Genomic DNA, 21,647 nt, shown 5'->3' with positions numbered 1-21,647 from the left:
GCTGTTGCCGTCCCATCAAAACTGCCGGACAAACCAGCGCTAATGTTGAAACATACGGAGATTTTGAGCTCCGTATCTGGCAACAAGCCCTGTTGCTTGCTTCTAAACAGTCGGCCGTACCTTGCAAGTGTCTCTAGCTTAGCAACAGCTTCAGCGAGACCTTGCAGAGCCTGACTGGTGGAAAAAAAAGCAATGAAAAGAAAAAAAACCTAATGAAACGGCTCCTGATTTTTGTCGGTGGCTCGAGCATTCCAGACAGTTAACCTCCGGATAAACCAAAGTTTCCTGTATTTGGATTTTCAGAAGGCATTTGATAAGGTGCCACACAAGAGGTTATTAAACAAAATTAGGGATCATGGGATTGGGGGTAATATACTAGCATGGATTTAGGATTGGTTAATGGACAGAAAACAGAGTAGAAGTAAATGGGTCATTTTCGGGTTGGCAGGCTGTAACTAGGGTACTGCAAGGATCAATACTTGGGCCTCAGCTATTCAGTCAATATCAATGATTTGGATGAGGGGACCAAATGTAATATATCCAAGTTTGCTGATGATACAAAGCTAGGTGGGAATGTAAGTTGTTAGGAGGATGCAAAGAGGCTTCAAGGGGATATAGGCAGACTAAGTGAGTGGGCAAGAACATGGCAAATGGAATATAATGTGAAGTTATCCATTTTGGTAGGAAAAATAGAAAAGCAGAGTATTTTTTAAATGGTGAGCGATTGGGAAATGTTGGTGTTCAGAGGCACCTGGGTGTCCTTGTACACGAACCACTAAAAGTTAACCTGCAGATACAGTAAGCAATTAGGATCGCAAATGGTATGTTGGCCTTTATTACAAGAGGATTAGAGTATAAGAGTAAAGAAGTCTTACTGCAATTATATAGCGCCCTGGTGAGACTGCACCTGGAGTATTGTGTACAGTTTTGGTCTCTTTACCTAAGGAAGGATATACTTGTCATAGAGGGAGTGCAACGAAGGTTCACCAGACTGATTCCTGGGATGGGGGGGATTGTCCTGAGGAGAGATTGAGTAGACTAGGCCTATATTCTCTAGAGTTTTAGAAGAATGAGAGGTGATCTCATTGAAACATACAAAATTCTTACAGGGCTTGACAGGGTAGATGCAAGGCGGATGTTTCCCCTGGCTGGGGAGTCTAGAGCGATGAGTTACAGTCGCAATAAGGGGTTGGCCATTTAGGACTGATGAGAAATTTCTTCACTTAGAGGGTGGAGAATCTTTGGAATTCTCTACCCCAGAGGGCTGTAGAGGCTCAGTCATTGAGTATATTCAAGACTGAGATCAATAGATTTTTGGATATTAAGGGAATCAAGGGATATGGGGATAGTGTAGGAAAATGGAGTTGAGGTAGAAGATCAGCCATGATCTTGAAGGGGCTGAATGGCCTACTCCTCCTATTTCTTATGTTCTTGTGTTTCATCATAGCTAAAATTCTCCAGTCTTGGCAACATCCTCGAAAATCTCCTCTGTACACTCTCTAGTGCAATCGCATCTTTCCTGTAGTGTGGTGACCAGAACTGTACGCAATACTCTAGCTGTGGCCTAACTAGTGTTTTATACAGTTCAAGCATAACCTTCCTACTCTTATAATCTATGCTTCGGGTAATAAAGGAAAGTATCCCGTATGCCTTCTTAACCACCTTATCTACCTTCAGGGATCTGTGAACATGCACTCCAAGGTCCCTCTGATCCTCTGCACTTCTCAGCAGCCTACCATTTATTTTGTATTCCCTTGCCTTGTTAGCCCTCCCCAAATGCATTACCTCACACTTCTCCGGATTGAATTCCCTGATGGCTTGGGGGTAAAGGGATCATTTTTGAGCCAATCAGATCAGGAAGCCTCCGGGTTCAATTCCCGGTCTGTGCTGCGTTAGTCAACCTCTGCCAGAGCAGCAGTAGGTATATTACCATCGGTCCCAGGGTCGGAGAAGGGAAATTAGCCAGAGTCCCTGCTTCTGATGACTACCCGGCAACCTTTCCTGGAAAGGCATGTGTGGATGTCGGGTGAGGATAGGGTGCAGCTGTGATGTCCTCCACGATTGAATAGCTCGCAGTGTTTACTGTTGAGGTCCACACATGAAGAACAGCCACTAGAGCGTGGTACCAGATGATTGACTCTTGTGGAACTGTAACCCAATTGACAGCTTTTGGAAGGAGAAGGGATGAAATTATTGATGGAAAAAAATGTGCACAGACCTGGGTGGTGTCTTATCCAGGCCCAGACAAGTCAAAGATTCTGGTGGAGCCTTTGCTTTCTGAGGTTTCCTATTGAGGAAATACACGTTTGAACTGTAGGTCAGTTGCTATATTCAAATAGTTCAACAGGAAGTGCTACCTACCGACTGAAGTTTGCAGTGAACTGCAGATTATCACTCTGATTTGCAGCGATCACATCAAGGTCGTTAATCCTTCACTTGTGCGTGTTATGCATCAAATCCGGGGAGTTTCCTGGTCATCTGTCCACTGTCAAACACACTGCTGCCAACTCCATAGTGTATATTACAGAAATCAAAAGGAATGCATGGGAGTCATTGTGAGGCAGTGACATAGTGTCTGGATTCAAATGACAGTATTAAACCGCTCAAGCTTTACTTCTGTGCTTTATGTAACAACAACTTTCATTTATATAGTGTAGTAAAACATCCCAAGACGCTTCACAAGACCGTTATCGGACAAAATTTGACACCGAGCCATATGAGATATTAGGACAGAGGTTTTAAGGAGCGTCTTAAAGGAGGTGGAGAGGTTTAGGGAGAAAATTCCAGAGCTTAGGGCTTATACAACCAAAGGCACGGCCAGTAATGGTGGGGTGATTTAAATCGGGTATGCACAAGGCCAGAATTGGAGGAGCGCAGAGATCTCGGATGGTTGCAGGGCTGGAGGAGGTTAGAGATTGGGAGCAGCGAGGCCATGGAGGGATTTGAACATGAGGATGGGAATTTTAAAATCGAGGCGTTGCTGGACTGGGGAGCCAGTGTAGGTCAGCGAGCACAGGGGTGATGGGTGAACTGGACTTGGTGTGAGTTAGGATGCGGGCAGTAGAGTTTTGGATGAGCTCAAGTTTATGGAGGTTGGAAGATGGGAGGCCGGCTTGAAGAGCGTGTCATCTGAATTGTTTCAGAATTACATCAGTGTGGCTTGGCCGTGCAACTTGGCACTACCTCAAATTGTGTGTGTACAGGAAGGTAACCGGGGAGGTATAGGTTGTACTTGTGTAATTACACTGTGTAAATAGACGGGGACATTACATTAACATTCAAATGTCACTTGTGTGGGAGCCTGATGAACATGGGTTGATTGGTACAGGATGAATGAGTGGTGCAGCATGGTGATGGGGAATTGTCATCTGTATACACTAACTTGCCATCTGCAGAAAATGCTTTTTGACTGAACCACATGTGGGAAATAATTGGGGGGGGTGTTGGGAGGGGAAATCCTATCTACACCTTACAGGAGATTATTTAAATTTATCTTTTTTTTGAAAAAACAGGCTAACGGGAGCTTTTGGGAATATTGAAACCTGTGAATTTTGATGTCTGGTGTCTCCGGTTTTTGGTGTGGATAAAAACTAATCCACCTTCAGTCATCGTCGTGCCGACCTCTGACCTGTAGCCCTCATGTCCGTGCCCGTCATGGACAAACACAAAGTAAAGCGAGCACGTCTCGATCGCATTTGCGAAGGTAAGAGGTTAAAGTTGAAAAGGACATCTCGTGAAGTTGTGCCTCTGTTGTATTATATGTTGTGAAGTAGAATATACTTGGTCATATTGCACATGATTATTTACTAGCTTATTTCATACCTCCTCTGAATTTTGTTTTGGTCTCACTCTTGAGGGCTGGCAACTTACTGCTTCACGTCTTTCGGTGCTTACCTTGTACTTGGCTACCGTGCATAGGTTCTGGAACTTGCTGTGCAGGGAAGCAATGACGCACACACAGGTCTGAGGTAAAAAAGTGTTCAAAGTACTGCCTACAGGGACACTGAAGGGTGCTGTTATAAAATGTCATTGAGATTCGGCACGATGATTTTGAAGAAGGGCTGAACTCAGCATTGAAGGCTCCCATGTCATCATGCATTGTTTTGAAGGGCCACCCCCTTCTAAAATCAAATAGAGATAGATCAGGTGTCCCAAATGCCCAGTGCTCATGGAAATGTTGGGATTTAAATATTAATCTTTTCAGTATAATTTTTTTCTTGTGGGAACCCCCTCCCCCCAACTGAGGCCCATGAATTTTTGGAAAAATTGTCTAATACACTCTCTTGCCCGCACCCCAAATTTTCTGACTGTTGAAAACTGTTAAATAATCGAACCATGCATCCTTTGCAGATGCTACAGTTCAGCAGAGAAGTTTAGGAATGTCTAGTGTGTCACTGCATGTGACAATAGAGCCTCTGAGCGTCAGTTCCAGGTAAATAATGCAAACCTATGGCTTTGATACTGCAAAAAAAAAATCGCTGCAGAGCATCTACCAAAAAGGCTGAGTGTGCAGAGTCGGTATCCTTTCCCGAGTTGGAGGAAAGATTGCCTACGTGGTTGTGAGAGAAGGCCAGAAGGGTTTCAGGGTCATTGTAACAGCAATCCGAGTTAAAGCTGCATCTGAGTAAAAGGAAGGGCATGGAATATCATTTGTAGTTTTGGTGAGGGAAATTGTCTAGTATGATTTTTTCTAACCGTATTTTGTACTAAATTAGGGAAGGATCACAACCTTTTGAGGGTGCCTCCTGCAGTATTCCTTCAAAAAAAATGTTTTGACACTACTCCATATTGGGGAAACGTTAGCACTTCCCAATAATGTGCTTGGAATTTGTATCTTACCAGAAGCAAAAATAACAAGATGGCCATTTTGAGACAGCGTGTGCTCTTTCAAGCAGTAACACTTGTGTCGTTGACCCAAGTCAATGAATACCAGATGGGGCTACCTGTGGTTTGACACTTGGAGCAATACCCTGTTGAGTGCTCTCATTAACTGGATCTGTATGTGGTCTCAGATTCTTCACTGTTGCAGACATAGGTTAAAGTGTCTGTTTTAAATGGTGAATAATGGATCACTGGGAGTGGTTACACATTAATAAATTTATTCAAGAACTAAAAAGAAAGCTGCAAATTTTGAAAGTTTGAAAAAAAATCTATTAATAGTTGCTGCCTGTCATTTTGTAGAATATAAATTTCGACCAGGAGGAGGCCATTTGGCCACTTCACGTACGAGTCATTGGTAGCTCCACTTCAGCTATCAACCCTTCTCTTTCTATTTATTTAATGTTTTCCTTTTCAAGTGATTGTCTAAATCCCTCTTGAATGTCTTGATTGATCCTGCTCCAATAGCCACTTAAGGTAATTTATTCCATATTCTAAATCCTTTACATAGAGAAAAAAATCTAACCTCACCCTTTTAAGTGTTCAGTACTAATCCCAAATTTATGCCTCCTTGTTACTGGTTCACCAACCAGTGGAAATAATCTTACACTCTTGCACCCTCTCAAATGCTTTCAAAACTTTTAATACTTTTATTCGATTCCCCTTAATGTTCTCTTCTCTAGCGAATACAGCCCTAGTTTAAATCCTCACATTAGATTAGTTGCCCTCTGGTATTTTGTTTGTAATATTGTGCACTGCTTGTATATGGAAGGGAAGGAGGAGTTTGTCCAGTTTTGGATTGTATGGTGGGTTTGGTAAAGCGTAATGTTAGGAGTCACTGTCCAGCACATGAAGTTACTCACTATTTCCCACTCCCTAGTATTTCTTTCGTTTCTATAGTTTACTTTATCAGTTTATCTCTTCTGCTACATCTGCAAGCAAACTCAGTCAAAATCACAGTAAGGGAGGTGAAGCTTACCCATACTCCTCAGTCGCTTCTTTCGTATGGGAGCAGCAAAAATCAAATTGAATATTGATATCCAGGCCAAAGCTTCCAGTGTAACGGCATGGATATCTTGTATGCTGCATGCAAATTTCCTCTGAGGGCAGTGTTGGATGATGTGCTCCAGGATCTGATTAGGAGCTCCGCAGTCACATGATGGGGATGCTTTAATCTTCCATCTATGGAAAAGGTGGCAGCATCTACCATGACCGATTCTGAGGCAGTTGATGGTTGTCCACTGTTTGCAAGGAAGGATTGATCCTTCAGCTCGTTCTGAAGGTCCTCTATACTCAGTAATACTGCACTGTAACTTCTAGTGATTATAGAATGGTTTCCTTTCTCTTTAGCAGTATGGGTAAGCTTTGCCTCCATTTGTATAAAATGCTTTTTCACCAACCAATAGACAGTAGTTGGATTATTACACAGCAGTTGAAGTATATATGACTTAATGTGCTTAATAAGCCATGTGTGGTGTTGGTGCCAACAGCACCATTGTTTTTCCTCGCCAATTTACGGCACTCCTCATCTGCCGATATTGACTCCTGCTGGGGTATTGTTCCCGATTGCTGGCTACCCTCTAATACCTTGGCCAAGTAGTCATTATTGAATTAAGCCTTGATCGTGTCGGCCGGCTAGTTGACCGTGTATGTGGGTGGGTGGCTGAGTATGTATGTGTGCATGGAGGAGGATGTTGCGTCACAGCTGAACCTGATTCTCTCACTGTCTTGCTCAAACGTCCGCATTTGTGCATTTCTAGTGAGGATTGCTCGGTAGCGATCAGGTTTGGAGCTCTGGCCATTTCTTTCTCTAACCCAGGGGTGCTAACACCAGTTGAAGCATCCTTGCCATGCCCCAGCTTAGCGCTAACTCGACACAGACCAGGGTTACAACCTGGGACTTTCCTGGCCTGTGTGACTTAGTCACCTTTGGATAAACCTGCCGAGCCATCAAGGAAGTTAGCAGCAGCATCTGTAAGTACCAGTGTTGTCTGACAGGGTGCGGCACATGATGTTCAAATCATAGGATTAATGAATGACATCATTGCAACAAGTTTATTGACAACTAATCTGCAGTTGACGAGATTTTTTTTTAATCCTTTGTATTGCAGATTTCACTTCAGGGTTTGCTTTCAGTTACTTTTATATGCATGGTTTGATGAGATTACATGTACTGAATAGTTTCTTTGTTGTTCCTTTATCATGGCTATAAGCGGAGATTTGCCTGTTAACTAGGTCCCACCTGCAGCAGGCCTGTCCATTTCAGATTTTTCATATCTCTTTCTGGGAGATATTTGTGTTTTAGTCCATCCATGTTCTACACATCAGCATATTGTCACAGGAAAAAGTTCACAAGCTGGTTTCTTGAAATCCAGCTACCACTCCATTGACTTAGTATTCTGGGAATTAACAAATGTAAGTAAAAAGGGTGCGAGGAAGCTTAATGATGCAGCGGGTAGCACACTGTTCTTGTATCCTCGGGACATGGATTCATATCCAATCCAGACTGACAGATTGAAAATCTCCTCATTGTTAGGCTCCAAAGTGAAATTACTTTTGAGCAGACTTGACAATCCAGAGAAGTGCAGGTCCACAGCACTTTGCAGTCTCGTTCAGTGGGATTGTGATGTTTAGCAATGTGGGAAATGGAAATGTCACACTGGTGCAGTGGAGAGGACAGGATTCTGTTGAAGTTGGAATTATTGTGGGCAATGTAGAGGGAATGTAACTCTGCAGCTGATAGATGCCGATACCTGACTGGGGTTACTTGTTGATGACACTTTGTGCAGCAATTGGAAAACTGTGTCTTGTCTTGAGCACTGATGCCCCACACTTTTTTTTACATAAAAAAGACAGTAGTTTAAGAATTCCAGGGTTACAGACTGTAGCTTGGGGCGGGTGGACTGTTCATAGTTTGCCCTGAATTAGAGTGGTGAGGTTAGCTCATATATTTTTACTAGCACTGTGGGGGAGTGTTGGCAACACCTGGGTGGTGTTGCCTGGTGGGAAAATTAGTAACACCGCCAGCAACAGTCACAAATTAATTTTTGCCACCACTTTAATGGATTCTTCTGGAGCCTGCACTGTTGGCTGATGTGCGGGAGTCAAAGTGGTGATGGGACATGTTGACCCACCTTGTGATGTCACTGAAGACTGGGTACCTAAAGCTTGTCTAGTGATGACATGTGCCCCTGAAAAATGTGTAACATTTGGGTTTAAGGTAGTCCCAGTGCATCAGAGGCCAGGGTGGTGAACTGGAGCACAAGCGTGTAATGGAATGGGTGGAACATTGACTCGTGACCAGCTGTTCCATATCTAGTATCCTTGTTTCCCTTTCCACAGGAACGTTGTGATAGTGGTAAAATGTCACCTCCCAATTACGCAATCTGATGGACATATTCTTTCTGGTCGTGTCATCGTATCCAACTCATTTATTGTTGTGCATTTAAAATGCAGAAGTAATTGTACTTGTGCATTCCTTAAGCCTGGTCCCAGCTTTTCAGCTAATCATAGCTGGGTTTAAAATTAATAGGGCAGTCAGATTTGAAATCTCTCAATCAATTTTGATCTGTGCATATTTTTCATGGGTTCAACCAACACGATATCAACCGCAAGCATGCTGTGGCCGCTGCTTGAGATGGATGATAAAACTTAAATCCTTAAAGGTGGGTGGGGGGGGGGGAGTGAACTCCCAAAGTGTTGTAAATGTCAAGTACTTGGTGTCCAGGGTTAGATTATGTCTTGGTTAGGGTTGTGGGTTATCCAGAGGGATTGGTCACGTTCAGAATTCTGCGTTATGTAAGTGGTACCCTGCAAACAGAACATTTTTAGCAACAGATTTTGAGCCTTCTGGCTCAACAAGTCTGCCCTTTTTAACTGATCTCAGCCACATCTTATTGTATCCATCTTCTCCTGCTCTGGAAACCCATCTATTAGATGTAGAATAATACTCATCACTGCTTTCTGCTAAATAAAAACAAATCCAGAAATACATCCTTATTGAACTCAAATGTACACCACTAATATATTGAGTGCGACGCTCATCATTGTAAGCAGGGTGGTGTTTCAATTATTCTGAATGTATTGTATAACTGTTGTGTTTTCTAGCGAAGGGCACTTCTACTTGCTATGCATACGGGTATGAATCAGTGAACCACTCGAAGTCTCGCTTTGACTGCAGAGTAGCGCATTGCATTGACTGAACACGGCATTTCTCTTATTCTGGATTACTACTGTAATTTTTGTTTTTGTTTATTGTCAAGACTGCTCAAAAGTAATTTCACTTTGGAGCCTAACAATGAGGAGATTTTCAATCTGTCAGTCTGGATTGGATATGAATCCATGTCCCGAGGATACAAGGACAGTGTGCTAGACATAGAAGATAGGAGTAGGCCATTTGGCCCGTCGAGCCCGCTCCGCCATTTAATAAGATCATGGCTGATCATCCAAATTCAGTACCCTGCCCCTGCTTTCTCCCCATATCCCTTTAGCCTCAAGAAATATATCCAACTCCTTCTTGAATATATTTAATGAATTGGCCTCAACTGCCCTGTGTGGCAGAGAATTCCACAGGTACGCCACCCTCTGGGTGAAGAAATTCCTCCTCATCTCAGTCCTAACCCTAAATGGCTTACCCCTTATCCTTAGACTGTGACTCCTGGTTCTGGACTCCCCCGCCATCGGGAACATCCTTCCTGCATCTAATCTGTCTAGTCATGTTAGAATTTTATAAGTTTCAATGAGATCCCCTCTCATTCTTCTAAACTCTAGCGAATATAAGCCTAATCGACCCAATCTCTCGTACGTCATTCCTGCCATCCCAGCTATCAGTCTGGTGAATCTTCGCTGAACTCCTTCCATGACAAGAACATCCTTCCTCAGATAAGGCGACCAAAACTGCACACAATACTCAAGGTGTGGTCTCACCAAGGCCCTGTACAACTGCAGCAAGACATCCTTGCTCCTGTACTCAAACCCTCTCGCTATGAAGGCCAACATACCATTTACCTTCTTAACCGCCTGCTGGACCTGCCTGCTTACCTTCAGCGACTGGTGCACAAGGACACCCAGGTCTCGTTGCACTTCCCCTTTTCCCAATCTATTGCCGTTCAGATAATCTGTCTTCCTGTTTTTGCCACTGAAGTGGATAACCTTGCATTTATCCACATTATACTGTATTTGCCATGCATCTGCCCAATCACCCAACCTGTCCAAATCATACTGGAGTTTCTCTGCATCCTCCTCATAGCACACATGCCCACCCAGCTTTGTGTCGTCTGCAAACTTGGAGATGTTACATCTAGTTCCCTCATCTAGATCATAAATATATATTGTGAATAGCTGGGGTCCAAGGACCGATCCCTGCGGTACCCCACTAGTCACTGCCTGCCGCTCGGAAATAGACCTGTTTATTCCAACTCTTTGCTTCCTGTCTGCCAACCAGTTCTCCATCCAAGACAGTAAATGGTCTGAAATACATACAAAAATTGCTGATCAACTACATATACTGATCTAGCCATATAATGAAAGCACTTCTCTATTAAAACATGTGTATGCAAAATACCTTGAGCTTTGCTGCCAGTTAGTATGGTGGAATCTTCATTTTGGCCAGAATAGAGGAAATAATAGTAATCAGCAGATAATTGAGTTCCCAAATTTGATTTTGACATGTGTAGTACAGCAATACCTAGACATGGGAATTAAGACAAATAACAAAAGAAACTGCTTCTCAAACAGCCAGTTACACACTCAGTTGGTAGTGGGTAAAAGAAAAAGCAGAGGACTCTCATTGATGTCATGCCTTTCATGACATCAGACATTCCAAAGCACTTTACTGCCAATGAAGTTCATTTGAAGTGTAGCCAATGTTGTAATGTAGGGACATGGAGCAGCTAATTTGCACACAGTAAGTTCCCACAAACAACCATGAGATACAGTATTGAGATAATAAGGTTTAATGATGATGCTAGTTGAGGGATAAATATTGGCTTTATTGAATAGTATTATGGGACCTTTTTCGTTCAGTGAAGAAGGCAGTTTAACGCCTCATCCGATAGGCGATACTTTCGACAGGGCAACATTCTCCGTACTGCAGTGACAACCTGGAGTATGTGCTCAAGCCTCTGAAGTGGGGCTTGAACCCATGACCTTCTGACTCGAATGTGCTACCACTGAGCCACGGCTGACCGCTAAACTGAGGGTGCCAGTGATGTATCAGTGGAAGTAGATAGACTGGGATGATGGTGCTGTATGGGTGGGAGCGGATAGATTGTTGACTGTGCTGTATCCGTGTGAGTGGATAGAACATACGGACAATGACAGACCAGAAAAGACCCTCTGGTCCATCCAGCGTGTCCCACACAATTGTGATGCCTTGTGCATCACTATACATACACTCCCCACCACACATGAAACCGTGTGATTTCCCGGGAGAGGCGCAAAACCATAGTTTAAAAACCCAGGCCAATTTGGGAGAAAAAAACCTGGGAGATTCCTCTACCACCCCCATAGGTAACCAAACTAGATCATTCTGGGCCGGATAATGCTAGATAGCACATATTACTGCCACAGTGTGGTGGAGGGAATGGATATTGTGTTCAGTGGCAGGGGTGACATTTAAGTGAACTGTTCTGTACTTAATGGTGTTGAGTTTAAATGTAGTTGTGGCTGACTTGAGACTATTAAATGGTGGAAAGGATTTGAGGGGACAGGAGGTAAGCTGTTCATCGCAGTAGCCATGTTGTTGTGCGTGGTCCAGTTAAGCTTCTGGGTGACACCCAAGATGTTAATGGTGAGGGACTCAATGATAGTATCATTGAAGGTCAAGGAGGTATTTGGGCCTTCTCTAGTTGGAGGTGGTCATTGGCTGAAAGAAAAGAAAGAACAAACTTGCATTTATATAGCAGCTTTTGTGTCCTCAATGCTTCATTTAATGAAGTACTTTGGAAGTGTTGTCATTGTTGTAATGTAGGAAAACAGTAGACCAATTTGCGCACAGCAATGACATAAATGGCTTGTCTTTGTGGCGTTGTTTGAGGGATAAATATTGACCAGAAAACTAGGAGAACTTCCATGTTCCTCTTTCCATAGGGTTGAGAGATCTTTTACATCCACCTGAGCAGGCAGATGGAATCTCTGTTTAGTGTGTCATCGGAAAGAAGGCACATCTGACCAGTGCATCACTTGCTCAGTACTGAACTGGAGTGTCAGCCTACATTGTGTGCTCAAGTCTCTGGAGTAGAGCTTGCACCCGCTACCTTCTCGCTCAGAGGCGAGAGTGCTACCACTAAACCAAGGCTGACGCTTTTTAGGTGAGGTGAATGTTACATAGAAACATAGAAGATAGGAGCAGGAGTAGGCCCTTCGAGCCTGCTCCGCCATTCAATGAGATCATGGCTGATCATCCAAATTCAGTACCCTGTCCCTGCTTTCTCCCCATATCCCTTGATCCCTTTAGCCTTAAGAAATATATCCAACTCCTTCTTGAATATATTTAATGAATTGGCCTCCACCGCCCTCTGTGGCAGAGAATTCCACAGGTTCACCACTCTCTGATGGAAGAAATTCCTTCTCATTTCAGTCCTAAATGGCTTACCCCTTATCCTTAGACTATGACCCCTGGTTCTGGACTCCCCGGCCATCAGAAACATCTTTCCTGCATCTAGTCTGTCCAGGCCTGACAGAATTTTATATGTTTCGATGAGATCCCCTCTCAATCTTCTAAACTCCAGTGAGTATAAGCCCAATCGACACAATCTCTTCTCGTACATTATTCCTGCCATCCCAGGTATCAGCCTGGTGAATCTTCGTTGCATTCCTTCCATGGCAAGAACATCCTTCCTCAGATAAGGCGACCAAAACTGCACACAATACTCAAGGTGTGGTCTCACCAAGGCCCTGTACAACTGCAGCAAGACATCCTTGTTCCTGTACTCAAACCCTCTTGCTATGAAGGCCAACACACCATTTGCCTTCTTAACCGCCTGCTGCACCTGCATGCTTACCTTCAGCGACCGGTGCACAAGAACACCCAGGCCTCTTTGCACTTCCCCCTCTCCCAATCTATTGCCATTCAAAAAATAATCTGCCTTCATGTTTTTGCCACCAAAGTGGATAACCTCGCATTTATCCACGTTATAGTGCATTTGCCATGTTTCTGCCCAATCACCCAACCTGTCCAAATCGTACTGGAGTTTCACGACATCCTCCTCACAGCATACCCTCCCACCCAGCTTTGTGTCGTCTGCAAATTTGGAGATATTACATCCAATTCCCTCGTCCAGATCATTAATATATATTGTGAACAGCTGGGGTCCTAGGACCGATCCTTGCAGTACCCCACTAGTCACTGCCTGCCACTCGGAAAACGACCCGTTTATTCCAACTCTTTGCTTTCTGTCCGCCAACCAGTTCTCTATCCAAGCCAATACCTTGGCCCCAATCCCATGTGCCTTAACTTTACACGCTAATCTCTTATGCGGGACCTTATCGAAAGCCTTCTGAAAGTCCAAATACACCACATCCACTGGTTCTCCCTTAGCTATTTTACCAGGTGCATCCTCAAAAAATTCCAGTAGATTAGTCAAGCATGATTTACCTTTTGTAAATCCATGTTGACTTTGTCTGATCCTGTCACTGTTTTCCAAGTGCTCTGCTATTACATCTTTTATAATGGACGCTAGCATTTTCCCCACTACCGATGTCAGGCTTACCGGTCTATAATTCCCCGCTTTTTCTCTACCACCTTTTTTGAATAGTGGGGTAACATTAGCTACCCTCCAATCCATGGTTACTGTTCCAGAGTCTGCCGAGTTCTGGAAGATGACCAGCAATGTATCTACTATTTCTAGGGCCACTTCCTTAAGTACCCTAGGATGTAGATTATCAGGCCCTGGGGATTTATCAGCCTTCAGTCCCATCAATTTTCCTAACACCATTTCCCTACAAATACTGATTTCTTTCAGTTCCACCCTTTCATCAGACCTTTTGTTCCCCAGCATCTCTGGGAGGTTATTTGTGTCCTCCTTTGTGAAGACAGAACCAAAATATGTATTTAGTTGGTCTTCCATTTCTTTGTTCCCCATTATAAATTCCCCTGATTCTGACTGCAAGGGACCTATGCTTGACTTCACCAATCTTTTTCTCTTCACATATCTATAAAAGCTTTTACAGTCAGTTTTTATGTTCCCTGCAAGCTTGCTCTCATAATCTATTTTCCCTTTCTTAATTAATCCCTTTGTCTTCCTTTGTTGAATCCTAAACTGCTCCCAATCCTCAGGATTATTGCTTTTTCTGGCCAATTTATATGTCCTCTCCTTGGATCTTATGCTATCCCTAATTTCCCTTGTTAGCCACGGTCGAGTCACCTTTTTTGTTTTATTTTTATGCCAAACTGGGATGAACAAATTCTGTAGTTCATCCATTCGGTCTTTGAATGTTTGCCATTGCCTATCCACCATCAACCCTTTGAGTGACATTCCCCAATCAATCCTACCCAACTCGCTCCTCAGACCATCGTAGTTTCCTTTATTTAAATTGAGGACCCTAGTCTCTGAGTTACCTGCCACTTGTCGGCACAAGCCTGAATATTATTTGGGTCCTGCTGTAGGCTGGCATTGAAGGAGTTGTCAATGGAGTTGAACACTAGAATTGTTACCACACCGCTCCATTCGTGATCTTATGACTGGAAGGTCATTGATAAAGCAGCTGAAGCTGGTTGGGCCCAGGATGCTGCCCTGAGGAACTCGTGCAGCGAAGGCCTGCGGTTGCAACATATGGCCTCTTGACAAGCATAATCATCATCCTGTGTCAACAATGACTCCGGCCACTGGAAAGTTTTCCTTGACCCCCATTGACCTCAGTTTTGTTAGATGTCCTTGGTGCCATACTCTGTTGAATGCTGCCTTGATGTCAAAGGCAGTTGCTCTTACCTATGCCTGCACTTGTCTGGGTGAAGGCTGCAATGAGGTCTAGGAGCCAAGTGGGTTTGGTGGAGCTCAAACTTAGCTTTGGCAAGCAGGTTATTGGTGAATAGGTGTTGCTTGATGACACTATTGATAACTCCTCCTCATCATTTTACTGATGATTGGAAGGAGATGGTAATATGCTGGGTTATATTTGTCTTGCTTTTTGTGAATAGGAAATACTTGGGCAATTTTTAACGTCTTCAAGCAAATGCCACAGTCATAGCTTTACAAAAAGTGTTGACCTATTTTAAAAAAAATGAAATGGGGGAAAAATACTGAATGGGGAAATATTTGCAGTGCTGTGAACTTCCCGTTTATTTCTCTCTGCAGCAAAGTTAACTAGTTGTCACTGAGTGAGTGCACGATTGCATCATTGGTCCTTGCCCTCAGAGACCCAATATTGAAGATTAACTGTGGCCTGACACTTCCTTAGCCAAAGGCAGGGAGGGCACTGAGCACCAACACAGAGAATGGAAGGGCAGCATTCTCTCAGCCGTGTACATTTCACATGTTCAAGGTTTTTTAAAAAAAGAAAAAGTTAAGCCTGCCAAGGCATCAAAAGTAATGTTTGTTTTCTTTCTCTCGGATCCTAAATGAGATCAAAATTGCACATTATCCTGCATTTCATATTTGTAGGATTGGGGAGGGCAAAAATTCAAGGTTATGAAGGGCAAGTTTAGGATGGGTGCCAGAAGTATTTCTTTACACCAAGGATGATCAATAGCTGGAATGGGCCGTCAGAAGGGGTGGTGGTGGCTAAGGCACTCAACTCAATTTATGAAACAATTAGATGTTGTAATGGGGAGAATGCAGGATTGGTATTTTGGAAATATGAGATCAAATGAGCCAAAGAACTTTCTTAATCTAAACTGATCTTGCGGTGAATACACCGCTGTACTTCACTTGGATGGAGTACAGTGGAGTGTAGTGTCGTGCTTTGCATCAGGAGAGTACTCTGAATAAAACGACTCCTGAAATATGGTTGCTAACTTTGGTTGGACGTATTCCTGGAGGTTCCATCACATGACCTCCCACCCCATGCCCCTGCATTGGGCACCCCACATCCATCACATGACCGCCCATCCCATGCCCCTGCATTGGGCACCCCACATCCATCACATGACCTCCCACCCCATACCCCTGCATTGGGCACCCCACATCCATCACATGACCTCCCACCCCATGCCCCTGCATTGGGCACCCCACATCCATCACATGACCGCCCACCCCATGCCCCTGCATTGGGCACCCACATCCATCACATGACCTCCCACCCCATGCCCCTGCATTGGGCACCCCACATCATCACATGACCTCCCACCCCATGCCCCTGCATTGGGCACCCACATCCATCACATGATCTCCCACCCCATGCCCCTGCATTGGGCACATCACATGACCTCCCACCCCATGCCCCTGCATTGGGCACCCCACATCCATCACATGACCGCCCACCCCATGCCCCTGCATTGGGCACCCACATCCATCACATGACCTCCCACCCCATGCCCCTGCATTGGGCACCCCACATCATCACATGACCGCCCACCCCATGCCCCTGCATTGGGCACCCACATCCATCACATGACCTCCCACCCCCTGCCCCTGCATTGGGCACCCCACATCCATCACATGACCTCCCACCCCATGCCCCTGCATTGGGCACCCCACATCATCACATGACCTCCCACCTCATGCCCCTGCATTGGGCACCCACATCCATCTTCACAGGGCACTGCATTCCTGTGATTTGTATAACGGCCTTTTTTGCCCAGTGCAATATTTTTATAACCAATAAACAAACGTGTTCAAAGAAAATGGAAAAAAAACAGTTTTGTGAAGCCTCTTGCAGCAGCCAGGAAGAAAAAATTGCCTTGGAGATTCATCTTTAATTTATGGAGCTTCCAGGACAATCCTGAAGGGTTGATAACCCTAACGTGAAAAGTTCATTGTTAAAATGAAAGTTGGTTCCTGTTCCTGTCACAAACTTAATATCACATGATCGTCTCTCACTTGAGGCTTTTTCTTGGGCTGCCCTGTGAGGATGGATGTTGGGGGGTGACCAAGGGCAGGGGCGTGGGGCAAGAGGTTTTGTGTTGAAACCTACAGGAATATGTCCAACCAGAGTTGACCCCCCTCTTTCACATGCCATTTTACTAGAATGGTACCGGGGATGAGGGAGAGATTGGAGAAACAGGGGTTGTGCTCCTTAGAGCAGAGAAGGTTAAAAGGAGACTTGATAGAGGTGTTCAAAATCATGAATGGTTTTGATGGAGTAAATAAGGAGAACTGTTTCCAGTGGCAGAAAGATCGGTAACAAGAGGACACAGATTTAAGGTGATTGGCAAATAAAACAGAGGTGAAATGAGAATTTTTTTTCCACAGCGAGTTGTTGTGATCTGGAATGCACTGCTTGAACGGGTGGTGGAAGCAGATTCAATAGTAACATTCAAATGAGAATTGGATAAATATTTGCAGGGGGAAACTTTTACAGGGGAGTGGAATTAATTGGCTAGCTCTACCAAAGAGCCGGTACAGGTTCGATGTTTCGAATGGCCTCCTTTTGTGCTGTATCTCAAAAAAATGCGTTGAAACAGAATAGGTCGAGATCTTTTGCCCCTGGCAGACAACTTTGCATTCAGTTACTACCCATAGAACGTAAGACAGTATGTTCAAAAGCATAAAGTTAATCAGTAAGTTTGATCTCAATATTGCAAAATACCTACCCTACCAGCTTCCCACTGGCTTTAATGTTTCCTTTAACAGACAAACTAGACCTTCGATGCGACATGAAACAAAAGGATAGTCCCTCTGACAGTGCAGTTGTTTCTCCGCCCTGCAGTGGAGTACCAGCCTAGATTGTACACTTAAACCCTTGGATGGGGTTCAATCCCACAATCTTCTGACCAAGCGGGAAATGGCGTTACTAACTGAGCCAATATAGTTGCAACTGTGAGATGTCATAGAATGACGCAGCACAGAAGGAGGCCATTCGACCCATCGTGCCTGTGCTGTTCTTTGAAAGAACTTTCCAATTAGTTTCACTCCCCCACTCTTTCCCCACAGTCCTGCAAATTTCCCCCTGCAAGTATTTATCCAATTCCCTTTTTGAAAGTTACTATTTAATCTGCTTCCACCACTCTTTCAGGCAGTGCATTCTGTTGTATCCGTGTGTTAATGGAGACATGGAATGCAGGAGTTGGTTTCACAGGTGTTTACTGAACAAAGTCTGGAGGTGAACTAACAGATACAAGACACTATATACAGGCTTATATAGCCCGAGTGGCCATTACCGGCATTACAGTACGCAGGGGGCTCTTAAAGGCACATACACCACAATTCCTCCCCTTTTAGACAACCAGTACATAACATTTTAAGTAATCATTAATTAACATGTTACAAGAACAATAATTACACATTTGCTGCAGTTAATCAATTATAAGTCAGTCTCTCTGGAGGCTTCCTGACTCGGTCCGGATAACGCCTCGGTGGTGGTGTAGTTTTTGGTGGTGTAGTAGGTTCTTTTGGCAAGGTCGATTTGGCTTGAATGCCAGTGTCGGGTTCATCGGGTTCCAGTATCACCGGATCGGAGGTAGATACTATGGGTATCTCTGCTTCATTAGGCGTATAGAGTTGTGGTGTAGGTTGTCCCTTTTCGGATGACTCTATGATCTGGTCAGCATGGCGCCTTATTATGCTTTCTCCAATGTCCACGGTATACATCAGCGGTCCTAGTCGTGTGCAAATAGTTCCAGGCTGCCATTTCTCGGTACGGTAGTCCCGGGCCAAAACTTGTTGACCTATCTGGAAGGTTCTAGTTGGCCTTTCATTCATGCCTTGAAATTGCCGGTTCTCCACGTCCCTTCTGATGTTTGGCTTGATCAAATCCAGCCGGCATCTTAGGCTTCTATCGAAGAACATGGCGGGAGTTTGGTTTGTAACCACATGTGTTGCATTCCTGTATGCAAACAAGAAGTTATCTACCTTATGCTGTAGATTTATGTCTTCATTACCCATGGCCTTTATGGCCTTCTTGAAGGTCTGGACAAACCTTTCAGCCAATCCATTGGTGGCGGGATGGTATGGGGTGGACGTGTAGTGCTTAACCCCATTGTTTTTTAAGAACTTCCTGAATTCTTCGGACACAAATTGCGGTCCATTATCAGAACAGATCTGTTCAGGCAGCCCATTCCTAGCAAATATGGTCCTTAATACTGTGATGGTTTTTTCCATGGTGGTGGAGGACATCTTTATTACCTCCGGCCACTTGGAGTGTGCATCACCCGCGATTAAGAACATGGAGTCCATAAATGGACCAGCAAAGTCGATGTGTACCCTTTGCCATGGAGATGAGGGCCACTCCCATGGATGTAGAGGGGCTTGTGGTGGGGCGTTTTGGACCTTCTGGCATCCTAGGCAGCTCTTGGTCATTTCTTCGATGTCTCCATCGATACTTGGCCACCACACAAACGCTCTGGCTAGGTTCTTCATTTTCACTCCACCCAGATGCCCCTCGTGAAGCTCCTTTAGCACTTTATCCTGGAGTTTGGGTGGAATCACCACTCTGGATCCACACATCAAGGTTCCTCGGCACACTGACAACTGTTCTCCTCTTTGCGAGAATGCTGGCAACAGTGGTTCGCCATGTGCTGGCCATCCCTTCACCGTTAAATCGTAGACTCGTGAGAGAGTCGGGTCATTTCTCGTTTCCTTTTCAATGGCAGAATTTGTTACTGGTAGACATTCCACTATGGTTGAGTGGAACATCTCCACTGGGTCCACTGTAGGTGCCTCTTCTACCGTTGGCAACGGTAGGCGTGATAAACCGTCAGCATTCCCATGCTGTTTTGATCCTTTGTATTCTATGTCATATTGGTGTGCCCCTAGGAAAAGGGACCACCTCTAGCCTTTGCGCTGTCATAATGGGAACACCCTTTTTAGGGTTGAATATGGAGACGAGGGGTTGATGGTCAGTCAACAAGGTAAATTTTTATCCATGTAGGTAATGGTTGAATTTCTTCACTCCCCATACCAGGCTGAGTGCTTCCCTGTCGATCTGGGCATAGTTACGCTCAGCTGAGTTCAATGAGCGTGACGCAAAAGCTATCGGCCGCTCCGAGCCATCAGGGAATCTATGCGATAATACCGCTCCTACGCCGTAAGGGGATGCATCGCATGCCAGTCTGATTGGCAGTGATGGGTTGTAATGAGCCAAAACTTCCTTGGACGTGATCAAGCCTTTGCATTTATGGAAGGCACGTTTACAGTCTTCGCTCCATTTCCAAATTACTCCCGTTTGTAGCAGTTCATTAAGAGGGTGCAGAATATAGTTGACAAGTTCGGTAAAAATTTATGATAGTAATTCATCAATCCCAGGAACGACCTTAATTGTGAGACATTTTCAGGTGCTGGGGCTTTTATGACCGCTTCAATTTTTTCAGGTGACTTATGCAACCCTTCCTCGTTAATTATGTGGCCACAATATGATATTTGTTTCTGGAAAAATTCGCACTTGGGGCGATTTGCTCGTAGGCCCCGTTCTCTCAGCCTAGTGAGCAACTGCTCCAAATTGGCAAGGTGCTCGTTGTCGTTTTCTCCTGTTACAAGGATGTCGTCTAGGTAGTATTGAGTCCCCGGAATCCCTTGCAGGACTTGCTCCATAGCTCTTTGCCAGATAGCTGGAGCTGATGCTACTCCGAAAACCAGTCGATTGTACTGGTACAGGCCTTTGTGTGTATTTATCGTGAGATACTTTTTAGAGGCCTCTTCAACCTCCATCTGTAGATATGCCTGTGCCAAGTCAATTTTGGTGAAACGTTTCCCTCCGGATAGTGAGGCGAAAATATCTTCTATCCTCGGAAGAGGATACTGTACTGTGTGAAGGACCGGGTTTACAGTCACCTTGAAGTCCCCACAGATGCGAATTTTTCTCTGTTCTTCAGATTTATCATTATTCAACGTTTGCTTCATGACCGGGACGATGCGTGTTGCCCACTCGCTCCAATCTATCTTGGATAATACGCCTGCCTTTTCCAAATTCTCCAGCTCTGCTTCGACTGCTGGACGAATTGCGTATGGCACCGGCCTTGCCTTAAAAAACGTGGGAATTGCCGCATCTTCCACTTTTATTGAGGCGGTGACGCCTTTCAAGGTTCCTAGTTCCTGTTGAAACACTTCCTTGGCGTTGGCCAAGATGTCTTTTAATCGTTCAGGTATGACGTCATCATTTTTTTTCTTACTGGTCACCGTCAGTGCCTGAATGGAGTGCCAGTCTAAACGTATCTTCCTGATCCATTCACGTCCCAACAGCGATGGACCACCATCTTGCAGAACGTATAAATACAACTTCTGTATTTCCTTGCCGTTGTATACAACAGGCACCCTTATTTTCCCTTTGGGGTATACTTTCTGCCCCGTATATGTTTTCAAGATAATGGATGTGTCTTTCAAAGGTATATGCGGAAATAGCCGCTCGTAATCCCGTCGACTTATGACGGTCAGAGCTGATCCTGTATCTAGCTCCATTTTAACTGGGGACCCCGCTATCGTGAGGGTAACCCAAATGGTTTGGTAATCTTCTTTGGCAATTACATTATGTAATTTGAGACAGCTTAGTCTCTTGTTTCCGGAGTCGCTATCACTCTTCTGGTCTTCGGAGCTACTGTCCGTCATCATTTGTACCTTTCTGTACTTTTCCTTATTGATTTTTTTCCTGTCCGTGGATTTTTTGTTTCCAGATCGGCATACACGTGCAATGTGTCCAATCTTTCCGCATTGCCTGCATGCTTTGTCCTTGAACCAGCA

At 44.5% G+C, this 21,647-nt stretch overlaps 1 protein-coding gene across 8 annotated transcripts in view; it reads left to right on the top strand.

The window, feature by feature from the left end:
* Window positions 1–21,647, top strand: part of LOC147113823 (C-terminal-binding protein 1-like) — a 106,877-nt gene that overhangs the window by 7,082 nt on the left and 78,148 nt on the right. For 6 of the 8 annotated variants that reach the window (XM_085995172.1, XM_085995168.1, XM_085995171.1 and 3 more), the window contains one exon: window positions 3,513–3,703. The exons of the other annotated variants lie outside the window; for them this stretch is intronic. In XM_085995172.1, coding sequence (XP_085851298.1) covers window positions 3,640–3,703 — 64 coding nt within the window. In that variant the 5' untranslated portion in view covers window positions 3,513–3,639. The remainder of the gene's footprint in view (window positions 1–3,512; window positions 3,704–21,647) is intronic. 8 annotated transcript variants of the gene reach the window in all.

The sequence above is a fragment of the Somniosus microcephalus genome, chromosome 8 (genome assembly GCF_052327205.1).
Source record: "Somniosus microcephalus isolate GS21.2 chromosome 8, FLI_Smic_1.0, whole genome shotgun sequence".
NCBI classification, from domain to species: domain Eukaryota; kingdom Metazoa; phylum Chordata; class Chondrichthyes; order Squaliformes; family Somniosidae; genus Somniosus; species Somniosus microcephalus.
This window is presented reverse-complemented; position numbering and strand designations above follow the sequence as displayed.